We start from the raw sequence: 22,752 nt of genomic DNA on the forward strand, positions 1-22,752 counted from the left end.
GAGGGTGTATGCTCATCTTGAGGAAGATCCACGACGGATTTCCTAATTATACATTTTATCTTTAATCTAAGTTTTGTATTCACTTCTACCTCTCCGTGTCCGTGTCTTTTGGGCACCAGGGTAGCGTAGCGGCTCGCTACAACTCCGAGGTTTCTCAGTTCGTAGCTCAGTTCTGGCGCCGTCTGTGAAGAGTTTGTTTGTTCTCCCCGAGAACCATGTGGGTTTCCTGCGGGTGCTCTGGTTTCCTCCTACAATCAACAGACATTCCCGTTAGTAGATTAATTGGTAATTGTAAATTGTCCTGTGAATAGGCTAGTGTTAAAAAGGCAGGCTGCTAGACGTAAGGGCCTGTTTCCACGCTACATCTCTATATAAATGGGAATGACCACCTTTCTCTTGATGTGATATACCATTCGTTCTCTCTTGGTCGCCATCACATTGCGAACATTTATTTTGTTCCCCCTACCTTCTCTATTCTCGATAGTAAAACCATTTACACATCCTGATGAAAGGACATTCAACACATCTCCCTAATTATGCTTGGTTCTCGAGTTCCTGGTAATATAGAAAACATAGAAATATAGAAAACCCACAGTGCAATGCAGGCCCTTCGGCCCGCAAAGCTGTGCCGAACATGTCTTTACCGATAGCCCTCTATATTTCTGAGCTCCATGTATCCGTCCAGGAGTCTCTTAAAAGACCCTATCGTATCCGCCTCCACCGCCGTCACTGGCAGCCCATTCCACGCACTCGTGACTTTCTGCATAAAACACTTACCCCTGTCATCTCCTCTGTACCTACTTCCAAGCACCTTAAAACTGTGCCCTCTCATGCTAGACACTTCAGCCGTGGGGAAAACCTTCGACTATCCACATGATCAATGCGTCTCATCATATTACACGCCTCTACCAGGTCACCTCTCATCCTCCGTCGCTCCAAGGAAAAAAAGTCGAGTTTCCTCAAACTATTCTCGTACGACCTGCTCCCCAATCGAGGCAACATCCTCGTAAATCTCCTCTGCACCCTTTCTATGGGTTCTACATCCTTCCTGCAGTGAGGCGACCAAAACTGAGCACAGTACTCCAAGTGCGGTCTGACCAAGGTCCTATATAGTGCAGCATTACCCCTCGGTTCTTAAACTCATTCCCACGATTGATGAAGGGAATGCACCATACGCCTTTTTAACCACAGAGTCAACCTACGCAACAGCTTTGAGTGTCCTATGGACTTAGTATTAATACCATATTCTGCCATCATATTTGACTTACCAAAATGAACCACTCATACTTATCTGGGTTGAACTCCATCTGCCACTTCTCAGCTCAGTTTTGCATCCTATCAATTTCTCGCTATAACCTCTACAGCCCTCCACACTATCTACAACACCACCAACCTTGGTGTCATCAGAAAATTTACTAACTCATCCCTCCACTGTCTCATCCAGATCATTTATAAAAATCACGAAGGGTTGAGGTCCCAGAACAGATCCCCGAGGCACACCACTAGTGAACGTCCTGCATGCAGAATATGACCCGTCTACAGCCACTCTTTGCCTGCTGTGAACAAGCCAGTCCTGGATCCTTAAAGCAACGTCTCTTGGATCCCATGTCTCCTTACTTTCTCGATAAGCCTTGCATAGTGTACCTTGTCAAATGCCTTGCTGAAATCCATATACACTACATCTACTGCTCTACCTTCATCAATGTGTTACGTACTCGTGACACGTGACCGTGGTACCCTTGTCACGTGACTGGGGTTGAAGTCATACTGGACTTGAGGTAATGGTCTTGTGATGGTGGAGTGACGTCATTTTCCCGCCAGTAGAGATCATGTGACAGGTTTTTTTTTACAGGTTATAAAAGGAAGACCCACCCTGTGGGGAGGGGCAGTTCGTGGCTGGATTTGCCAAGCTGACTTCATGCCACTGCGTGATTTAATGTGATGACGCAGTTTAGTTGAAAAATGAAGTTTTATCTGATGCCTAAAGTTTAAAAGGTCATGGCCAGCAGTTTCTTTACTGTGGAGAGTGAAGATAAAAGTTCGGAAGTTAAAGATCGAGGAGAATCGATTTTTGACGGTGGATTGGGTTCGACCTTGTGTGATCCTCATTCGGAAGGATTTCGTTGACTGTTCTCGTGTTAATCTCTGCTGAGAAAGCAGGAGATTGAGAATAGTGTGGAAGAAGAGGTCAGTGCCTTTAAACCGTTACGTTCGGCGCCGGGGATCGAAGGACAACGACGTGGAAGAGAATTTAAATCACCTTAAAAAAGTCTCTCCTTTTAAATGGACTGTGAGCATTTTGAACTTTCGGCATATCGCTTTAAGAACTGTTTTTGCTGCATCGCTTTAAGAACTGTTTGAGCTGCCGCACAGCAGCTGTTTTTCGGTTACGTTAGTGTTTGTTTACTTTTGGGGGGTTTGTTTTCAGTGTTTAATAAACGTGTTATTTGTTATAAAAAAACCCTTGCCTAACTCATATATATTTATTGTTGCCTGAATACGTAACAAATGTGTTTAATCACATCCTCAAAAAATTCAGTCAACCATGCTGACTATTCCTAATCATATTATACCTCTCCAAATGTTCATACATCCTGCCTTTCAGGATCTTCTCCATCAACTTACCAACCACTGGACTAAGACTCACTGGTTTATAATTTCCTGGGCTATCTCTCTCCCTTTCCAGCATAATGGAAGAACATCAGCAACCCTCCAATACCCGGGAACCACTCCCGGCCCCATTGATGATGCAAAGATCATCGCCAGAGGATCAGTAATCTCTTCTCCTGCCCCCCACAGCATCCTGGAGTACATCTCGGACGGTCCCGGTTACTTAACCCATGTGATCTTTTCCAAAAGCTCCAGCACATCCTCTTTCTAATACCTACATGCTCATGGTTTTCATGGCGGTATAAGTCATCCCTACAATCGTCAAGATCCTTTTCCGTAGTGAATAATGGAGCAAACTACTTATTAAGTACCTCTGTTATCTCCTCCGGTTCCATACATACTTTCCACTGTCACACTTGATTGGTCCTGTTCTCTCAGATCTTATCCTCTTACTCTTCACATACTTGAAGAATGCCTTAGGGTGTTCCTTAATCCTGCCCGCCAAGGCCTTCTCATGGCCTCTTCTGGCTCTCCTAATTTCTTTCTTAAGCTTCTTCTTGCGAGCCTTATAATCTCCCGGATCTCTCTCATTCCCTAGTTTTTTGAACATTTCGTAAGCTCTTCTTTTCTTCTTGTCTAGATTTGCAAGAAACACGGACTACACGGTTCCTGTACCCTACCATCCTTTCCCTCTCTCATTGGAACGAACCTATGCAGAACTCCACGCAGATATCCCCCGAACATTTGCCACATTTCTTCCGTACATCTCCCTGAGAACATCTGTTCCCAGTTGGTCATGACTAGACTGAACTCCTGCCTCAGCAAGGACCTGGACGCATTGCAATTTGCCTATTACCACAATAGGTCAACGGCAGTTGCAATCTCAATGGCTCTTCACACGGCCTTAGACCTCCTGGACAATACAAACACCTATGTTAGGATGCTATTCATTGACTATAGCTCAGCATTTAACACCATCATTCCCACAATCATGATTGAGAAGATACAGAATCTGGGCCTCTGTACCTCCCTCTGCAATCCCTAACTTCCTAACTGGAAGACCACAATCTGTGGGGATTGGTGATAATATCTCCTCCTCTCTGACTATCAACACTGGTCCACCTCAGGGGTATGTGCTCAGCCCACTACTCTACCCTCTCTATATCATGGCCGTGGTTAGGCAGAGCTGAAATACCACCTATACGTTTGCTGATGATGCAACCATTGTTGGCAGAATCTCAGATGGAGACGAGGGGGCGAATACAGGAATGAGATCTGATAACTAGTGGAGTGGTGTCGCAGCAACAACCTGGCACTCAGCGTCAGTCAGACAAAAGAGCTGATTGTGGACTTCAGGAAGTGTAAGATGAAGAAACACATGCCAATCCTCACAGAGGGATCAGAAGTGGAGAGAGTGAGCAGTTTGAAGTTCCTAGGTGTCATGATCTCCGAGGACCAAACCTGCTCTCAACATATCGATGCAGTTATAAAGAAGCAAAACAGCGACTATACTTCATTATGAGTTTGAAGAGATTTGCTATGTCAACAAAACACTCAAAAATTTCAATAGATGTCCTGTGGAGAACTTTCTGACAGGCTATATCACTGTCCGCAATGGGGAGCGGGGTGGGTGGGGTGCTACTACACAGGATCAAAAGAAGCTGCAGAGGGTTATAAATTTAGTCGGCTCTGTCTTGGGTACTAGCCTACTAAGTACTCAGGATATCTTCAAGGAGCGGTGTCTCAGAAAAGCAGCGTCCATCATTAAGGACCTCCAGTACGAAGGGCATGCCCTTTTCTCACTGCTACCATCAGGATAGCAGCCTAAAGGCACACACTCAGCGATTCAGGAACAGCTTCTTCCCCTCCGCCAATCGATTCCTAAATGGACATTGAACCGATGGACACTACCTCTTTTCCTTAATATATATTATTTCTGTTTTTGCATGGTTTTTAATGTATTCAATATACATATACGTTTACGTAATTATTTATTATTTGAATTTTGCTATCTTCTTATATATTATGTATTACATTGAACTGCTACTGCCAAGTCAACAAATTTCACGACACGTGCCGGTGATAAACGTAATTCTGATTCTGTGACGTAGCTGTCGAACCTATTGCTCCATCATTGTCATCTTCATTTCTGTCACTACGGCCCTGTATTGTCAATGGCATGTCCATCCTGTAATGCATTGCAGTTCAGATGGTTCAAAGTTCGAAGTGAATTTAATGTTCATGTGCTTACATGTCACCATATACAAGCCTGAGATTTTCTTGTGGGAATAATCAATAAATTCAATAATGAAAGACTACACCAACTCGGATGTACAACGAGTGCGCAACAACAAACTGTGTAAATACAGAAACAGTAAATAAATAAATAAATAAATAAATAAATAGATAGATAGATAGATAGATAGACAGATAGATAGATAGATAAATAAATAGAGAAATAAATAAATAAATAAATAAATAAATAAATAGATAGATAAATAAATAAATAAATAGACAGGCATAGATAGATTGTTAGATAGATAGATAGATAGATAGATAGATAGATAGATAGATAGATAGATCAAACAAGCAATAAATATCGAGAACTTGAGGTGAAGAGTGCTTGAAATTAAGTTCCTAAGTTGTGTGAATATATCAATGATGGGTCGAGAAGTTGGGTGAAGTCATCACCTTGGTTCATGAGCCTGATGGTTAATAAGTAGTCTTACTAAAATAGAACAATAATTGGCGTTAAAAGTTAGCGCTCGTAATCTCATTGTACTGAGGGATTCGCAGGTGCCCCCACTCTGTTGATACTCAATTGTTGACACACAAAATATACAGGTTGCCGAAGAATATTATTTTATTTTACTGACTTTGGGTGACATTTACAAAGTGAAAGCGTTTTTTTTTTTTGCAAGAACGTAAATATAATTAAAGTTCTGCTATTCGAAAACCGCTAGCAAATAGAAAAGAAACAATCGTGGAACGTTGATGTGCTCGACCAAGAATAACAGCGTGCATCCAGCCGGCGGCTTCTCCCTATGCGCAGCATGATCTGGGAATGCTTCGCTTAAGTGGAGACTCGAGAAAGTTGCGTATAATACAACAAGTGTACTCTTCGTGTGAGTTCCACTAAGAGGCGGCCACGGTGAGGTAACTCTGGCTGTAGGGCTGGTCGCTAACCCGCGCTGCTCGGAATGTCTGAACACCTGTGGTCACCATCTTACCGCTGATGCTGCAGCAGACCTCCACCTATCCAGGATCATAGTTATTGACCGGTCACACCAGAGTCGGCATTTACCCTTCAGTGATCTTTTTAGACGCGGGTGGAAGAAAAGGAATCGAAGAGCTGGACAATTTTTCACCTGCAACTAAAAAGAAATGTCTTTATTAAAGAACGTGAAAAAAGTCAATGTCAGTCGTTTAAAAGTTACTGGCTTGACCTGCGGCCTGTCAGACTGCAAGTAGCCGGTTTACGTCCCACACTGAAGCCGAGTAAAGAACGTGGACTGACATTGTACAACACTGCTGAATGCGCGTTTATCTATCAGCAGTAGGTAGATGCAGTGACTGGAAACGACCCGTTTGCATTATTTTCAAGAGGAGCAGGAGAAATTATTGTTCTGGACTATACTGATAATTGAAAAAATATTACAAAACAATTATTTAGCTACATTGCATTTACCGAAACATTCCGATGCCAGAATTGGCAGCTCAGTTCGTGTTACGATTCTAATATTTTTTGTCTGCGTGCACGAAAACCCATATATCTGAGGGTGATTTATTTTAACATGGATTATCCGTTGCAGAGCGGCTACCTCGCTGTCTTCACAGAGACATGTCGTGATCTAAGTGCATGACTATACAAGAAGAACAGAAATCGTTCTGCTGCAAGGGTTTTAACAAAATGACCCAGGATACCAAAGCAAACAGAGAGCGCTATTCGCACACTTCCGAATTCGCGCGCGATCACTTACAAGAGTATTCGCTCTTGCTCAGCCTTCCACCTTCAGCTCTCTCACTATCCCATGACTTTCGAACAATCACACTCTGTTGTGCATGTTTGACTGACTAAAGAGCCTCCAATGAATGCTGATCGATCTATGGCTTTAACCTTCTCGGGATTTATTCACGGTATCGCTCCTCAGAAACACTAACGGCTATTTTGTATATCGTTATATTTCAGGGTAGCACGGTGCTCGTCCTTGATTTTGCCAGTTTCCATGATCTACCACTTAAAGGTAGAATTGAAGTATTAATTTAAGTCCTCGTCTGTCTCCTGAAGCCGAACACCTCGACGAAAAAATTAATCCTGAAGTGGATCTTTTCTCTACTCGGCTACTTTCTGTTCTTTATACAGTATATACCTCGTGTTTAATTTCTTGTTTTAGATCCACAGTTTCTGGCTCAGTTTCTTCCTCTTCTTGTTTTTCTTCCATCTGACATTAGTGCTTCAGGAGCAGTCTGTTGGGAATCAATGGAGCACTCTACCAAATTCCTCAACTAAATTTAACACTTCAACGAAATTCTATATTTAGGATACGGTACTACTGCAGAATTGTCCATCACCCGCTGAGGAGAGATACTGACTGATGAGCAGTGTAGGAGCTTGCCTTTCTATCTAACTCGTGATGGCCTGGCACTGCCAGTATTCAGCACGATATTGTGATTGAAATGAATTTGTTTTTAACTCATCATTCTTGTATCCTTGGAGTGTTCGAAAGGAGAAAGTGCAGGAATGAATTTTACTCCTGCAGACCCGGAAAGATAATAATTGAAGAAAGTAAACGAGCTTTACTTTGGATCTAATTCGTGACGCATGAAACATTCACAGAAAGGCGCCTCAAGAATCAGATAGAAACTAAATCTCCCTCCACACAACTTTGTCAAATACTCCCAGATCTGAAACAGCACAATTTAGATATTGCGAAAATAACCTGAAACCTGCGGTATCGATTACTTTAGAAACATATTGTGATCATATAAAGCAAAGGGGCCAGGTGTCGACCATATAACGCCTATTCAACATTTAATATCTCCAAAAATAACCCAAATCAGGTAATGGGCCTTTTCAAGATAACTGCAGAATGATTGCTGCAAATGTAAATTAGTTTAATGCAACTCCTTAAATGTTCAGGCGGGCTATTTTGATTAATCTTATTGTAGCAACAAACGGATTTCGAATCATGTACGTCTGGGGAGTTTATGATAATCGTACCGTAGCAGTCTCTGGTGAGGTGATAGGAAGCGTTTCTCTGTTCATCATCCCAATACATTACAGAAGACTTCTAATCGTTCACTTCAAATCATTTTGTAACAACAATGCACTTATTCCCATCAGCGCTCAAGGTTTAAATGCAGTAGTTGCTTGCAAACTAGCCTTCTCATTCGGTGTTATGTTAATGTAAATATAGAACGATTGAAGATGCAAGCAATAAGTTTTATGTTTAGAAATAACGTACACGTGCCGGGCAGTAACAAATGCAGTAACGCACAGGTAAAATGCTGGAGCATCTCAGCAGGCCAGTCTAACTATCCCTTTCGATTTCTTTCTGTCAAACATGCTCTCAATGTATGCTCCCGAAAATGACACAAATCTATAGATTTTCGTCTGACATTCTTTGAGGAATAAAAGAACATCCTAAAATAAGATAACAATACCCACGACGTAAATATCTGATTAAAATTCCGATTCCTGCTAATAGCTCCCCACGTACGTAAAATATATTTTGTAAGTTTCCCATCTACTATGCTTTGACAATTAATATGACCTGCGACGTCTCTCGCTGTTCACCTCTTCTGTTTGAACGAGGAGTCGAATACAAAAAGTTTTTACTGCTTAATTCATCTAAAAACATCGTCAGCATTATGTACAGTTTTGTATGACGTGGGTGATCTAAGACCATGATTATTCTTGGCATTTTTTTCTACAGAACTCGTATGCCATCGCCTTCTTCTGGGCAGTGACTTTACAAGAGTAGATACACCAGGCATTATCATCACTCTTGTTACGTACCCGTGACACGTGACAGTGGTGTACTTGTCACGTGACAGGTGTTGAAGCTATACTGGACTTGAGGTAATGGTCTTGTGATGGTGGAGTGACGTCATTTTCCCGCCAGTAGAGGTCATGTGACAGGTTTTTTTTACAGGGTATAAAAGGAGGACCCCTCCCTGTGAGGAGGGGCAGTTCGTGGCTGGATTTGCCATGATGACTTCATGCCACTGCGTGATTTAATGTTATGACGCAGTTTAGTTGAAAGATGGAGTTTTATTTAAAGCCTAAAGTTTAAAAGGTCATTGCCAGCAGTTTCTTTATAATACTGCTAGTTAAAAATCAGTGGAGAGTGAAGATCGGAGTTCGGGAGTTAAAAGATCGAGGAAAGTCGATTTCGACGGTGAAACAGGTTCGACCTTGTTTGATCCTCATTCGGAAGGAATTCGTTCACTGTCCCCGTGTTAATCCCTGTGAATAGCAGAAAGGATTGGGAACAGTTTTGTAAATGAAAGGTCAGTGCCTTTAAGCCATTTCATTTTCCATCTTCGTAAATTCTTCGTGGGAAAAGTAGTTCGACTGGGAACCGCAACAACACGACGTGAAAGAGAATTTAAATCATCTTAAAAAGCCTCTCCCTTAAATGGACTGTAAGCATTTTGAACTTTTGCAATACCACTTTGAAGAACTGTTTTTGCAACATCGCTTTAAAAACTGTTTAAGCTTCATTTTTTTAAGAACTGTTTAAGCTGCCGCACAGCAGCTGATTTCCGGTTACGTTAGTGATTTGTTTAATTTTGGGGGTTTGTTTTTCAGTGTTTAATAAATGTTTTATTTGTTATAAAAACCCCTGCCTCACTTATATATTTATTGTTGCTGAATCCGTAACACTCTTCAGAGAATGTCTGTGAGGCGTCTGTGGACGCACAACCAGGAATTGTGATGTGCACCGGCTGCTCATACGACCATCGAGCACCTACACCCCTGGCTTCACGTGACACTGTACGGTGGAGGGAGGGGCGTGGTTGATCAGCTGCTACACCTTACCCACAGGCGACCTGCAGGCTTGTGGAGGGAAGGGGCGACTCACATCTCCTTTGATAGAGACTTAGCTCCATTTCGCCACCAGCTTTATCCATTTGATCTGGAATAATGCGTCTGTGGTTACATGTAAATACAATTCCCCTTATTGACTTAAGTTTGGCAGAATCTGAAGCAAACCGCTCTCGGCTCCAGCTGAATAATTCGATTCACTTTCAATTACTCATAACACGCTATAAGCTCTCTGGTCGATTAAATACGTGTCTCGATTTTCCTTTTCAATTTCTTCAGTATAATGACTGATTGGGGCGCTGCTCGCAAGCATATTTCCAAAAATGCTGCAAACCCATTACCTCGGTTTGCCAGTGAGTTTTCTAAAAATACACAGACAAGATATTTGGAATTTACTCAAAACACTACACATCCGTCAATAATTTGCAGTGATTCCTTTCTTCTTCTCTTGCTTTCAGAAATGTCAGCAAATCCCTTAATCGCCGGATTCTGCAGAGTGGTACGGACAGCCCAGCACATCTGTTAACTTCCCATTTTTCAGGACATTTAGGGTTATGGTGTGAAAAAAGGGTCCGAAAGGTGATTAGGAACCCAAACCACAATATATTCCAGCTGCAACCATCCGGGAAACTTTACCGGAGAATAGAAGCCAGGACCAACATGCTCCGCAACAGCTTCTTCCACCAGACCATCAGACTGATTAACTCAATGCTGATTGAGTGCATTTCTATGTTGCATTGCCTGTTTTATTTATTATAAATTATTATAAGTCTCTATGATTGCACATTGCACATTTAGACGGAGACATAACGTAAAGATTTTTACTCCTCATGTATGTGAAAGTCAATTCCATTCCAATTGGTAATTCAAGTTAAAGTGCACATTTTCAAACTTTGAGAAAAAACAAATTGAAAACTATCTGTATGCCAGACAGTTGTCTTTGGAATAACAAATACAACGCTGCAAGAACCTGTAGCAGAATTGAAAGGACGGCACCCAGCTTTACACTGTAGGTTGTGCCTTGTAACTTGGGCCAGATTCACCCCTTCAAAACATTGGAAAAACCATTCTTTCTGGGTTGTGGGGCATAGATGAGTTGTATAAAGGGAAAGATAAACTGTTTAAACATGGTTTATTTTAATTTAATGCTTTAGCTACACATTTGTTTATTTGTTTCAGGGCCTACTGTTAAATAAAAGGTCAGTTTAATTGTTTAATAACTTGTCCAATTTTAATATATTTTACAACCATGTCAATGATTTTAATGGCTGGACGTTTGGTGATGTTCCTGAAAGCCGAAGTTCCAGAACAACAGACCACAAGGAAGACAAATGTTATGTTAGCCTTTGTCATGCGGGAATTTGGGTGCACGAATGGTGACGTCATTGCGTGGTTTAGCTATCGCTGCTTAAAAGATGGAGGGATTTCAAAAGATGAGTTCCAGATTCTCTATCTGAGAAGAAATTGCGTCGGCTGAACCTGTTTTCTCTAGAATTTACGAGAATGAGGGGAGATCTCGATGAAATGTAAAATTTCAACAGATCGTAACATGCTGCATGATGATACGATACTTTCCTAGCTGAGGAGTTCACAACCATCGCACCAGTCTCAGACTGAGCGGTTGTTACTAGGAAAAGAAGCGAAAGAGGATCGCGGCATTTTGGCGGAATTCAGACTTAGGGGTGTTAGGTCATGTTCCGAGAAATGGCACCTTCGCACGGCCTGCTCCTTAGTAAACCAAACCCACTTAATGTGCTGTCGATGGTGTAATTCCCAGCCTTTCGAGTCACCGTCATTATAAAACCACGGATTTCTCAATATTAAGGGTAAGGGCATGAACGTGACGCCGAGATCGAATATCAACCAGAACCTAATAAGTATATGAACATGTTAGAAGGACAAAATGCAATATTCCTCTTCCCAGTTTTATGGTTAATAATCAACACATGCAGAACACGGAATCAGCTGCCCGTCCTCTAGTTATATTCAATCGCTGAAACGCCAGATATATATGTTGCCAGAAGAATATAATATTATTTTCTGTAACAATAGATTCTGCCTCACATTTTCAAAGTGAAGGTTTTTTTTCACACCATGAGGTAAAGCACAACTGCAGGGAAGCCGCTTGCAAATAGAAATAATACAATCTTGGAATGTTGCTGTGCCTGCGCGTAAATAACAGCGCGCAGGCAGCCGACCGGCTCCCCCTTACACGCAGCCTGTCCTCTGGATGCTTCGCCGCCGCAGAGACTCCAGTATAAGGCCACAAGTGCATTTTCTTGTGAATTCCACTAGGAGGCAGCCAACGTGCGGTAACTGCTGACACTGAAGGTCTGGTCGCTATCCCGGACGACTCGGGTTACTGAACACCAGTTCATGATATTGTGGTCCATTTCTCAGGACACTACTACTAGTCCAGGGAAAAAAAATTGACTAGACTTATCAGAGTCGCCATCTGTCCTTCCTTTTTCGGTTGAGTCACGGGCGGAAGAAGAGCAATCAAAGAGCTGGACAATTTTTTCACCTGGAGTGAGAAAGAAATGTCCATGTTAATCGTGAGTCAGACATTTAATACTTGGTGGCTAGACCTGCGGTCACTATGATGGCAAGCTGGGGATTCAATTTGGACATACATTGTACAACCGTACCGATTTCCTGTTAAACAATCGGTAATTTGTAGGTGCGGCGACTGTACACGACGTTTGAGGGCATTAATTTGAAGAGAAGCAGTAGAGAGATATTATTGCTTTGGGTAATATTTATAACTGTAAACAATCAAAAAATAAGCAATTATCTGGCTATACTGCGCAGTTGCAGTTACTATTTGAATATACAGTTCCATGCAAAGGTTTGGACACCCTTGGTCAAAATTTCTGTTATTGTGAATAGTTAACTGAGTAGAAGATGAACTGATCTCCAAAAGTTATAAAGTTAAAGATGAAACATTCTTCTCAATATTTCAAGCAAGATTAGTGTATTATTTCTGTTTTGTACAATTTTAGAGTGAAAAAATGGAAAAGAGCATGATGCAAAAATTTGGGCACTCGAAGAGGTTTGAGCTCTCAGATAACTTTTACCAAGGTCTCAGACCGTAATTAGCCTATTACGACTATGGCCTGTTCACAGTCATCGTTAGGAAGGCCAGGTGATGCAAATTTCAAAGGTTTACAAATACCCTGACTCTTCAATCCTTGCCCATTGTCCCAACAATCAGCAGCCATGGGCTCCTCTAAGCAGTTGCCTAACACTGTGTTAATTATAATAGCTGATGCCCACAAAGTGAAAAAAAGGGTGCAGAATTTCATGAAAAGAACACCTCTCCAACTGTTCAGCACGAGAGTGGATCGGTGATGCTTTGGGCTTGTGTTGCAGCCAGTAGCACAGGGAACATTTCACTGGTAGAGGGAAGAATGAATTCAATTAAATACCAGCAAATTCTGGAAGCAAACATCACACCGACTGTAAAAAAGCTGACGATAAAAAGAGGTTGGCTTCTAAAACAGGATAATGATCCTAAACACACCTCAAAATCCACAATGGACTACCTCAAGAGGCGCAAGCTGAAGGTTTTGCCATGGCCCTCACAGTCCCCCGACCTAAACATCATCGAGAATCTTGGAAAGACCTCAAAAGAGCAATGCATGCAAGACACCCCAAGAATCCCACAGAACTAGAAGCCTTTTGCAAGGAAGAATGGGCGAAAATCCCCCAAAGAAGACTTGAAAGACTCTTATCTGGCTACAGAAAGCATTTACAAGCTGTGATATCTGCCAAAGGGGGTGTTACTAAGTACTGACCATGCAGGCTGCTTAAACATTTGCTTCGGGCCCTTTTCCTTTTTTGTTATTTTGAAACTGTAAAAGATGGAAATGAAAAAATAATTTTGCATAAAATATTTAAGAAATGTGTCACTTAACCCTTTTGGAAATCAGGTCATCCTTATTCACAGTAACAGAAATTTTGACCAGAGGTGCTCAGACTTTTGCATGCCACTGTGTGTGTGTGTGTGTGTGTGTGTGTGTGTGTGTGTGTGTGTGTGTGTGTGTGTGTGTGTGTGTGTGTGTGTTTATTTCTCTATTAATAATATCTAATATACATTTTAACGCATTTATCACTGCATTGAGATCAACTCCCCAATTATTCGGCTCACTTCGTCCATACCGACTAAGGAGTCTTCTTGAGCTGGACCAGTTCACCTGCATTTTCCCGAATCTCTTTAAACATTTCCTGTCCATGCACATCTCCAGACGGCTTTTAAACCTGTAATTGCTGCAGCGCCTATCACTTCTTCTGGCAGGTATAGCCACATAATCAACAACTTCGTGATGAAAACTTATTCATAGGTCCTCTTTGATATTCCCCTCTTACATTAAGCCCATCCATTCCAGTTTTGGAATGGGGAATCGACTTTGGGGAATGGACTTTGACGCTTTACCCTATTACTTCTGTAATATCACACCAGCCTACATGCGTCTAAAGAAAGCAATCCCAGATTATCCCAGTCATTCATTATAATTCAAGACGTCTATTCCGTGTGGTTAACTACAGCTCTGTCCTCATCAACCATTTTGGTCACATCTTCAAAAAAGCCATGTAAATTCGGGAGCCGTGATTTCTCACGCACAAAACCACTTTAACTACTCCTGATTATTCCTTGCCCTTCCATATGCATATAGATCTTGTCACACAGAATCACCTGCAGTAACTTTCCCAGCACTAATGTTAGGCTCGCTGGCCTGTAATTCCGTAGCTTATCCTTAACGATCCTCTTAAATAAAGATGCAACGTCAGCTAACCTTTAGGTTTCCGAAAGCTCACGTGTGGCTAACGAAGGTTCTACCTTGTGTGAGGTTCTACATTTTGGCAGGAATAATCCAAATAGAACATACAGGGTAAATGGTAGGGCATTGAGGAATGCAGTGGAACAGAGAGATCTAGGAATAACAGTGCATAGTTCCCTGAAGGTGGAGTCTCATGTAGATAGGGTGGTGAAGAAGGCTTTTGGAACGCTGGCCTTTATAAATCAGAGCATTGAGTACAGAAGTTGGGATGTAATGTTAAAATTGTACAAGGCATTGGTAAGGCCAAATTTGGAATATTGTGTACAGTTCTGGTCACCGAATTATAGGAAAGATATCAATAAATTAGAGAGAGTGCAGAGACGATTTACTAGGATGTTACCTGGGTTTCAGCACTTAAGTTACAGAGAAAGGTTGAACAAGTTAGGTCTCTATTCATTGGAGCGTAGAAGGTTGAGGGGGGATTTGATCGAGGTATTTAAAATGTTGAGAGGGATAGATAGAGTTGACGTGAATAGGCTGTTTCCATTGAGAGTAGGGGAGATTCAAACGAGAGGACATGATTTGAGAGTTAGGGGGCAAAAGTTTAAGGGAAACACGAGGGGGTATTTCTTTACTCAGAGAGTGATAGCTGTGTGGAATGAGCTTCCTGTAGAAGTAGTAGAGGCCAGTTCAGTTGTGTCATTTAAGGTAAAATTGGATAGGTATATGGATAGGAAAGGAGTGGAGGGTTATGGGCTGAGTGCGGGTAGGTGGGACTAGGTGAGATTAAGAGTTCGGCACGGACTAGGAGGGCCGGAATGGCCTGTTTCCGTGCTGTGATTGTTATATGGTTATATGGTTATATGGTTATATGGTTATAAGATACAAAAGTCTCTACAAAGTTCCAGCAAAGTGCATCTCAGCTTACTACACGATTTTGGGATATAGATGGCAAAGATACCGGGAGCTATTCACCGTTATTCTCCTCAAAAACACAAAACAGTGATTTTGCATACAATGATTACCTTCCAGGGCATCACTGTGCTCGTCCCTGAGTTTGTTAGCTTCCATGACTTTTCCTATTCTAAGAAGAGTAGAGGTATTAATTTACTTTGTAGATCCTCCTTTGCCTCGACGATCAAATTAATTCTTAAGTGGATCTTTGCTCTCCCCAGCTGCCTTTTTGTTCTTTATATATTTAAAGAATTTCTTAGGTCAACCTATCTGCCAGGTATGTCTTATGTCCCTTTTCGCTTATTACTTCATTAACTGGAATACAGCAGTCCTTATTTTCCTAACAGGGTTTGCTACATCCCAGCTGGTTATTCCTTTCACTTCAGCAGACCTCAATCTTGTTCCATCAGTCAGCTGTTCTGAATCCTACGTACCTTGCCATTCACGCTGACAGGAATATGTTTGCCCTGAACTTTCTGTATCTCATTTTCAAGACCTTCCGACTTGCCAACCTTCACTACGTCTGCCAACAGCTCCTCTGAATTCAACTTTCAGAGATCCGGCCTAATCCTATCAAATCTTGCTTTGCCCCAATTTAGGCCTTTCACTTGAGAACTAACCTTGTTTCCTTTTGAAAACGCCTTTAAAATCTAATGGAATTATGGTAACTCGCTCAAAACTGCCACCATCAGTCGCTTGTCAAGTCTCATTTCCCTAGAGGAAGTAGATTCTGATGCTAGAATAGAAATAATGGAGCTCTTTAACTAAATTCTGTATTTATTTTTGGGTACGGTGCTACTGCAGAATTCTCATTATCTGTTGAAGATTGTTACTCACTGACGGGCAGTGTAGCAATTTTTATTTCCATCTACCTCGTGTTGTCCTGGCCCTTCCAGTATTTATCCCGATATTGCAAGTGAAATTAATTTGTTTTTAACTCACCACATTCGTATCCTTGGAGTGTTTGAAAGGAAATCGTACAGTAATAAATTTTACTATCGCAAACTCGGGGAGATCATCATTTGGGAAAGTAAAGGGGATTTACTCTGTACCTAATACGTGAACTAACTTGTTCCGTGTCCCATGAAACATTCACAGAAAAGTACCTCAAGAATCAGAGGCAAACCAAATTTCCCTCGACACAACTCTGTCAAATGCGCCCAGGTCAGAAATTTAGATATTCGGAAAATAACCTGAAACGTGCTGCATCGATTACTGTAGAAACATATCGATTATATAAAGCTGAGGATGAATGTACCAGCCATGCAACCCTATGCAGCAGTTAATGTCTCCAAAAATAGCCCAAATCCAGTAACTTACCCTTTCAAGATAACTGTAGGATGTTTGCTGCAAATGTAAATTCAGCTTAATTCAAATCATTAAATGTTCCTTCAGTCTATTTTGATTAATGTTACTGTAACAGGTATCATATATGTTTTTTCCATGTTTGTAGGGTTTATGACACCTGTACCACAACAATCTATAGTGAGCAAGCTCCGTGGAAACGGTCGTTTCAGTTGTTCATTATCCCAATACATGACAGAAGACTTGCAATTGTTCGCTCCATTTGATAACAACGGTGTACTTACTTCCATTCGAGTTGTGTGCTCAAGGTTTAAATTCAGCTGTTGCTTTCAAATCAATCTCATCCGGTGTTTTGTTAATGTGCATATAGATGGATTTAAGCTGCAAGCAACAAATCTTAGTGGTTTTCTGTTTGGAATTAATGGACGCGTGCTGGTGATGGATTATCCAGAAAGAGTTCTGCCACTTATTTATTGATAAAATAAACTCACTGACTCGCTTTCTTATGTGAAAGCCTGTTGCAAAGAGGACATGAATTTCTAGGGTTCGGAACTCGTCCTTTAAATGCTTTGTTGTTTTGTGATATTTGGTAGCTGCTGGTTGTAAGAATCTAATTCTCCGGCCCGACAGGAATTACGAGATTTCCCATATCCCAGGTACACTCCGCTGTTCTATATAGAGTAACACACAAACAAAATTCTGGAGGAGCTGAGCATGCCAGGCACAATCTATTCTAACTATTCCTTTCAATTTCATTCTGTTAAACTTCCTCTTTTTTTATGCCTTGAAAATGACATAAAACTGTAGAGTTTGTTCTGATATTCTTTGAGGAATAAGGAAATACCCGAAAAATAGAATAACATCACTCATGGCTTAAATACTTGATCTAAAACCCATTATCGTGCTAATAGTTCCTGATGTCCCAAGCATATATTTTGTAAGTTGGCTATGTTCGGTGGTTGGACTGTTATTAAGACCTCAGAATTATTTCGCTGTTACTTCTGTTTCGCTTATTACTTCTGCCTGAACGGTGAGACTCATAAAAATATAGCATTCACTTCCAGATTGTCTGCTTAATTCATATAAACACATCATCAGCATTATGTGTAGTGTTGTATGCCGTGAGCGATCATGGCATTATCCATGGTATGATTGTTGTTCGCAATTTCCTCTACAGAAGTGGTTTGCCATTGCCTTCTCCTGGGCAGTGTCATTACAAGTCGGGTGAACAAAGCCATTGTCAATACTCTTCAGAGATTGTCCGACTGGCGCCAGTGGTCGCAAACCAGGACTTATGAGCACTAGCTTCTCATACGACCATCCACCGCCTGCTCTCCTGCTTCACGTGACACTGATCGTGGGGCTAAGCAGGTGCGACACATCTTAAGATGATCTGCGGTCTAGCACTGGGATGGAGCGCCTTACACCCCGTTTGGTTAACACGTATCTTAAACCCGCCACACTCTGTATACATTATATGGTTAAAGAACCCTGTGCTTACATATGAATTCCCTATATTGACCTAAGGTTGCCAGAATCTGTAGGGAACCATCCTCTGTAGGAGCTTAATCATTTGATTCACTTTTAATTATTCATAATACGCAATAATCTCTCTGATCGATTCAATACATTTCTCAATTTTCCTCCTGAATATCTTCAGTGATTAGAGTGCTGCTAGAAAATAGGCTTTCCAAAATCATTGTAGACCCTTTACATCTGTTTGGCATTGAGTTTTCTAAAAACATACAGATAAGTGGCTTGGAATTTATTATCAACCCTACAAATCCGTTAATAATTGTCAATATTGTTTTTTTCTTTATCTGTTGCTTTCGAAAATCTCGGACAAACCATCTTTAATGAGGGTGCAAGGATTGCGTATTTTAAATGTAGTGTGCAACTGAATGGAGAAGAGGACAAGTTGTTTATCTAAAATATATTGGCGAAATACAGAACTCGAAACCAAATGCTAATCTGGCTCCGAACTGACACAGGAAAAATTGTCAACTTGTGATTGGTGTCAATGTGCCATTCTGTTTGAACTGATTTGCATAAATAGAGAACACGCAGTGCCAGCTCGTCACAAGATTCATAAGCGAGCTGAAAAGTTGAGACGCCACTTAACCGCTGCACCTTGTGTCAGCTTCACTCAATTAATTACAATGTCTTGGTGGGTTCGTGTAGTCTGTACGCTGGTGTTCACTGCAATTTGTGAGTATTTTCTATGGACATTATATGGAATCTCGAATGCCATTCAATGATATTTTCTCACTCTTCTGGTATTACTCGAATATTAATATCGGTATATTGTTTCTTCCCTCTGAATGTTTCCAGATATCAACGCGGAAGTTGCACTGAATCAGCCACCTTCGAAATCCACATCTCCGGGGCAGAATGCTCAAATGCCCTGCACCTTGTCTGGAACCTCTTTAGGAAGTAGCAATATTTACTGGTACCAGCAGATTCCCGGAAAAGTTCCTCGGTTCCTGTTCTACTATTGGTCGGGGAGCAGTATTTACCGAGGCTCCGGAGTTCCGAACCGTTTCGGCGGCTCAGTATCAGGCAACGCGGCAACATTGACAATATCGAGCATCCAGTCGGAGGATGCGGCAGACTATTACTGTGCTGTGTGGAAAAATAATGTTTACATCTTCGGCAAAGGAACGAGGCTGGCCATTGGCAGTAAGTAAAATATCCAATCAATTCGCTGGGCTTCCTGGTACTTAAGTGAACAGCAATTAATTGTTTGTCGTCTAATTGTGGCTTCGAAACAAATGCTTTTCAAGGCGGTATTTCTCAGATATCCAACCACGATTAACGGTCCATTGGCAATTTAGTTGAACTCGCGCGCCCGAAACGCTAAATGCCCCAATATTTCTTTTAAAATTCATGCTGGTTTAATGCAGGATGAACTAATATTTGCCAAACCAGCTTAAGAATATTCCGATCGTTTTTAAATGAGTATAATCCTGAATTTCCGAATTTAGATAGCATCTATGATTTTGTCTGTGGAAGCACCTTTGCTGATGTCACCATTTTGTGTTGATGCCCGTCAGACCCATGTGATAACTGCTAGCCACTGATCACTTAATCCTGGAGCATTCTTAAAAATCAGAAACTTGCATAGATGAAGAAAGATAGATGACCAAAGCGATTGGTTCCACTGGAATAACCTATAACATTGCTAAAACCTCGATAGTGTCTAGTTTTTGTCCGTCGCCCCAAACATTTCAACTAATGATTCAGACAGCCTTTATTAATGACGAGCACAGGATTGAAACTTGAACAAATCATATAATTTGATGATGTTTTCCCTGATGTGGTCCCTGGTGTCGCGAGGGAAGGCGGAAATGAAATAGATTAACAAAATTTGAATCCTGTTTGCAGAGCTTTCGATACCCTCGCAAGGTATTTTTGTGTCTCCTTCCATGTTCCTAAAAACAACAGACCTGGTACTATATATTCCACCTGACACATGGGTGAGGATATATACGGCAGTGAATGGGAATTCTTGGAATGCCCAGAAAAAAGAATAGAATGCAAACAGCACCGCATTAATTAGTCCATCAGTTCTAGGGAGAGTTTTCAGATGACACTGAGAAGAACAACTGATAGGTTAATCATTGTCCAATTTTATATTTAAAAGCTTTTCACGCCAGTTTGAACAGTTAAATATTTGTATTATACTGCCAAGAGATTTTAAAACATTCTGCGAATGATTTGCTGAATAGAATTCAATTTGAACTTGAATTAATTCTGAAACACTCGCGCCATATCGTACCATAACGAGCTTCGAAGAGAAGCACGTAGATATTAAAACGGAAATTCTCAGTCTTTATTAGAAGACGCCTTTTAGTATTTTATGTTTTCAACTGATGATGATATTTCTCTCTTACTTTGGAACGCCAATGTGCCCAAACACAGCAGACAGACTTTTCTACCAATTTTAATATTGAAATTCTTTTGTGGTTTAAAATTGTGATGCATTTGGGTCACGGTATGGAAATAAACCTCCAACAACCTTATCTTAGGATTTGGAGACATGCGTGGCTGAATGACCCGCTGAGATATATTCCCTAGAATATAGCTAGGCCTTGTGCTTTGGCGCTTGGTGGGGTCAACCATGCGCAACAGGTCAAAGGGTGGAGGCCAGACTATGAATGGTCCATCGGACATCCAAAATTAGAGGTTCCGTTCAGAGCTCTCAACCCTGACTGGTCAAAGTTTGTTACGGAAACAACAATGAAGTATCTTTATATATCTGTGTGCGACGGTTTTTACAGGCAGATTGAGGACTTTCATTGCCCGTACTTACTGCCCGTATGCCCAAAACAATACAGGCATAATGTGCAGTAAGTTAGTGATGCCATCACTAAATTTTTTATTGCATCAAAAATGGAATCATGGAACAGCGAGCGGTTCAATTTTACACTTTAAGTAACTTAAAGATACGAAAGTGAACTGCGGTGAGCCGTAGTTCTGAACCATATCAGATGAATAGGGGGTTATTCTCTCTTTTTGCCACATCGGCCGTGAACAGCGTAATAAGCTGGTTTTCTCAGCGGTGAGTGCAAGGTGGAAAATCCGCCTGCAATCCGCAAACCAGATTTGAATTATTTACTTCAAGTGGGAAAAAATATTATCTCAGAAACAAAACGTGTTTAACATTAATGTTAAACTTTCCTAACGTGATTTAAAATACAAGCAGTCTGTAAATGTAATGTTGCTGCAAAATGATCTTTACATTCCGATGGCTTAGATGCATAATATATACCTACCCCGGGGCTTCCGACCTGGGTCTATAGACCCCTGTGCTAATGGCGAAGGTCTATGGCATAAAAAATGTTGAGAGCCATTGTACTAATCACTGATTTTAAGGAAAACATGAATAGACTTCTGTTTCTTGTCTTGATGACTGAACAGTTGAATCAAGTGAAAATGTCTAAGGTAGAAGTAGGGACAGTGGAGGCTTAGGTGCCAATGGAAGTCACAATTAGCAGTCAGGTACAATCTCGGATTTTTATTCAACCTGAATCGAATGAATGCATGCATTGAAGACTGACTAAAACCCGTGCCGAAATCATTCATTTTTACGCCACTGTACACATAATGCCCCAGTCTTCACGGGAGATTTCAACTGGCAATTTTTTGACGTCCAATTTAACCGATTTAAATCGAAACGGGAAAACGGGAAAACGGAAAAATAAATATTCATTCATTAAGATGAATGTATACAAGCAATACCAAATGCACTATCAGCAAACGGGATGTTTTAATTGAAACAGTTTCTCAACCTGTACTAAACTTGGACCTTATTTTACACAGATCCTCGGGCTCCCGCCGTCTCCGTTCTCCGGCCTTCAGCGCAAGAAATCACCGGAAAAGGCACAGCGACGCTGGTGTGTTTGGTGAGCCGTTTTAATCCGGGCGCAGTGGACATTGAATGGAGCATGGACGGTCGTCCGAGAAGGGATGGCGTTGAGACTAGCCCTGTTCAGCAGGAGACGGACAACACGTTCAGTGTGAGCAGTTACCTGACTCTACCAGCCTCAGAATGGAACTCACACGAGCGTTACTCCTGTGTGGTTAAACACGAGAGTCAAGCAAACCCTTTTGAAGAAACGATCGCGAGATCCGGCTGTATCTAAAACTATATTTAAAACTCTATCAAAATGAAAATCTTATTTTCCCAGTCTTTTTCTTCATTAAAATGATTTTGAAACATTATTCTTTTGTAGATAGGTATTTGCAGTCGGAGTCATCATTTAAGTTTTGTCAGTCTTAATTGTGTGTCTATTAAATAGGTATCATTGTTAATTGAAACTCCAATGTTAATTAATTTCAGTTAAATACATCCCCACATGTTCATCAAATGACCGTGTTCTGAAGAATGCAGTCTTGATGCTCGCCTACTGCAAACGATTTCGAGCACAAATATCCAATAACATTAACAATCATGTCTGATCATGTATGATTTCATGGCTTTTATTTCGAGTGCAGAATAAACTAAACATATAATTTAATCTCTCTTTAATGATATTGCCTTGATGCAAA

The 22,752-nt window shown here is 41.2% G+C and overlaps 1 protein-coding gene across 1 annotated transcript; it reads left to right on the forward strand.

The window, feature by feature from the left end:
- Positions 1-18,836: 18,836 nt before the first annotated feature.
- On the forward strand, positions 18,837-22,385 carry LOC140732717 (immunoglobulin lambda-1 light chain-like). The gene is made up of 3 exons (XM_073055389.1): positions 18,837-18,909; positions 19,033-19,380; positions 22,024-22,385. The coding sequence occupies exons 1-3, from the start codon at positions 18,861-18,863 to the stop codon at positions 22,344-22,346; spliced, it is 720 nt and encodes a 239-aa protein (XP_072911490.1). The 5' UTR covers positions 18,837-18,860; the 3' UTR covers positions 22,347-22,385.
- The last annotated feature ends 367 nt before the right edge of the window (positions 22,386-22,752 follow it).

Source organism: Hemitrygon akajei, chromosome 9, assembly GCF_048418815.1.
Source record: "Hemitrygon akajei chromosome 9, sHemAka1.3, whole genome shotgun sequence".
NCBI lineage: Eukaryota > Metazoa > Chordata > Chondrichthyes > Myliobatiformes > Dasyatidae > Hemitrygon > Hemitrygon akajei.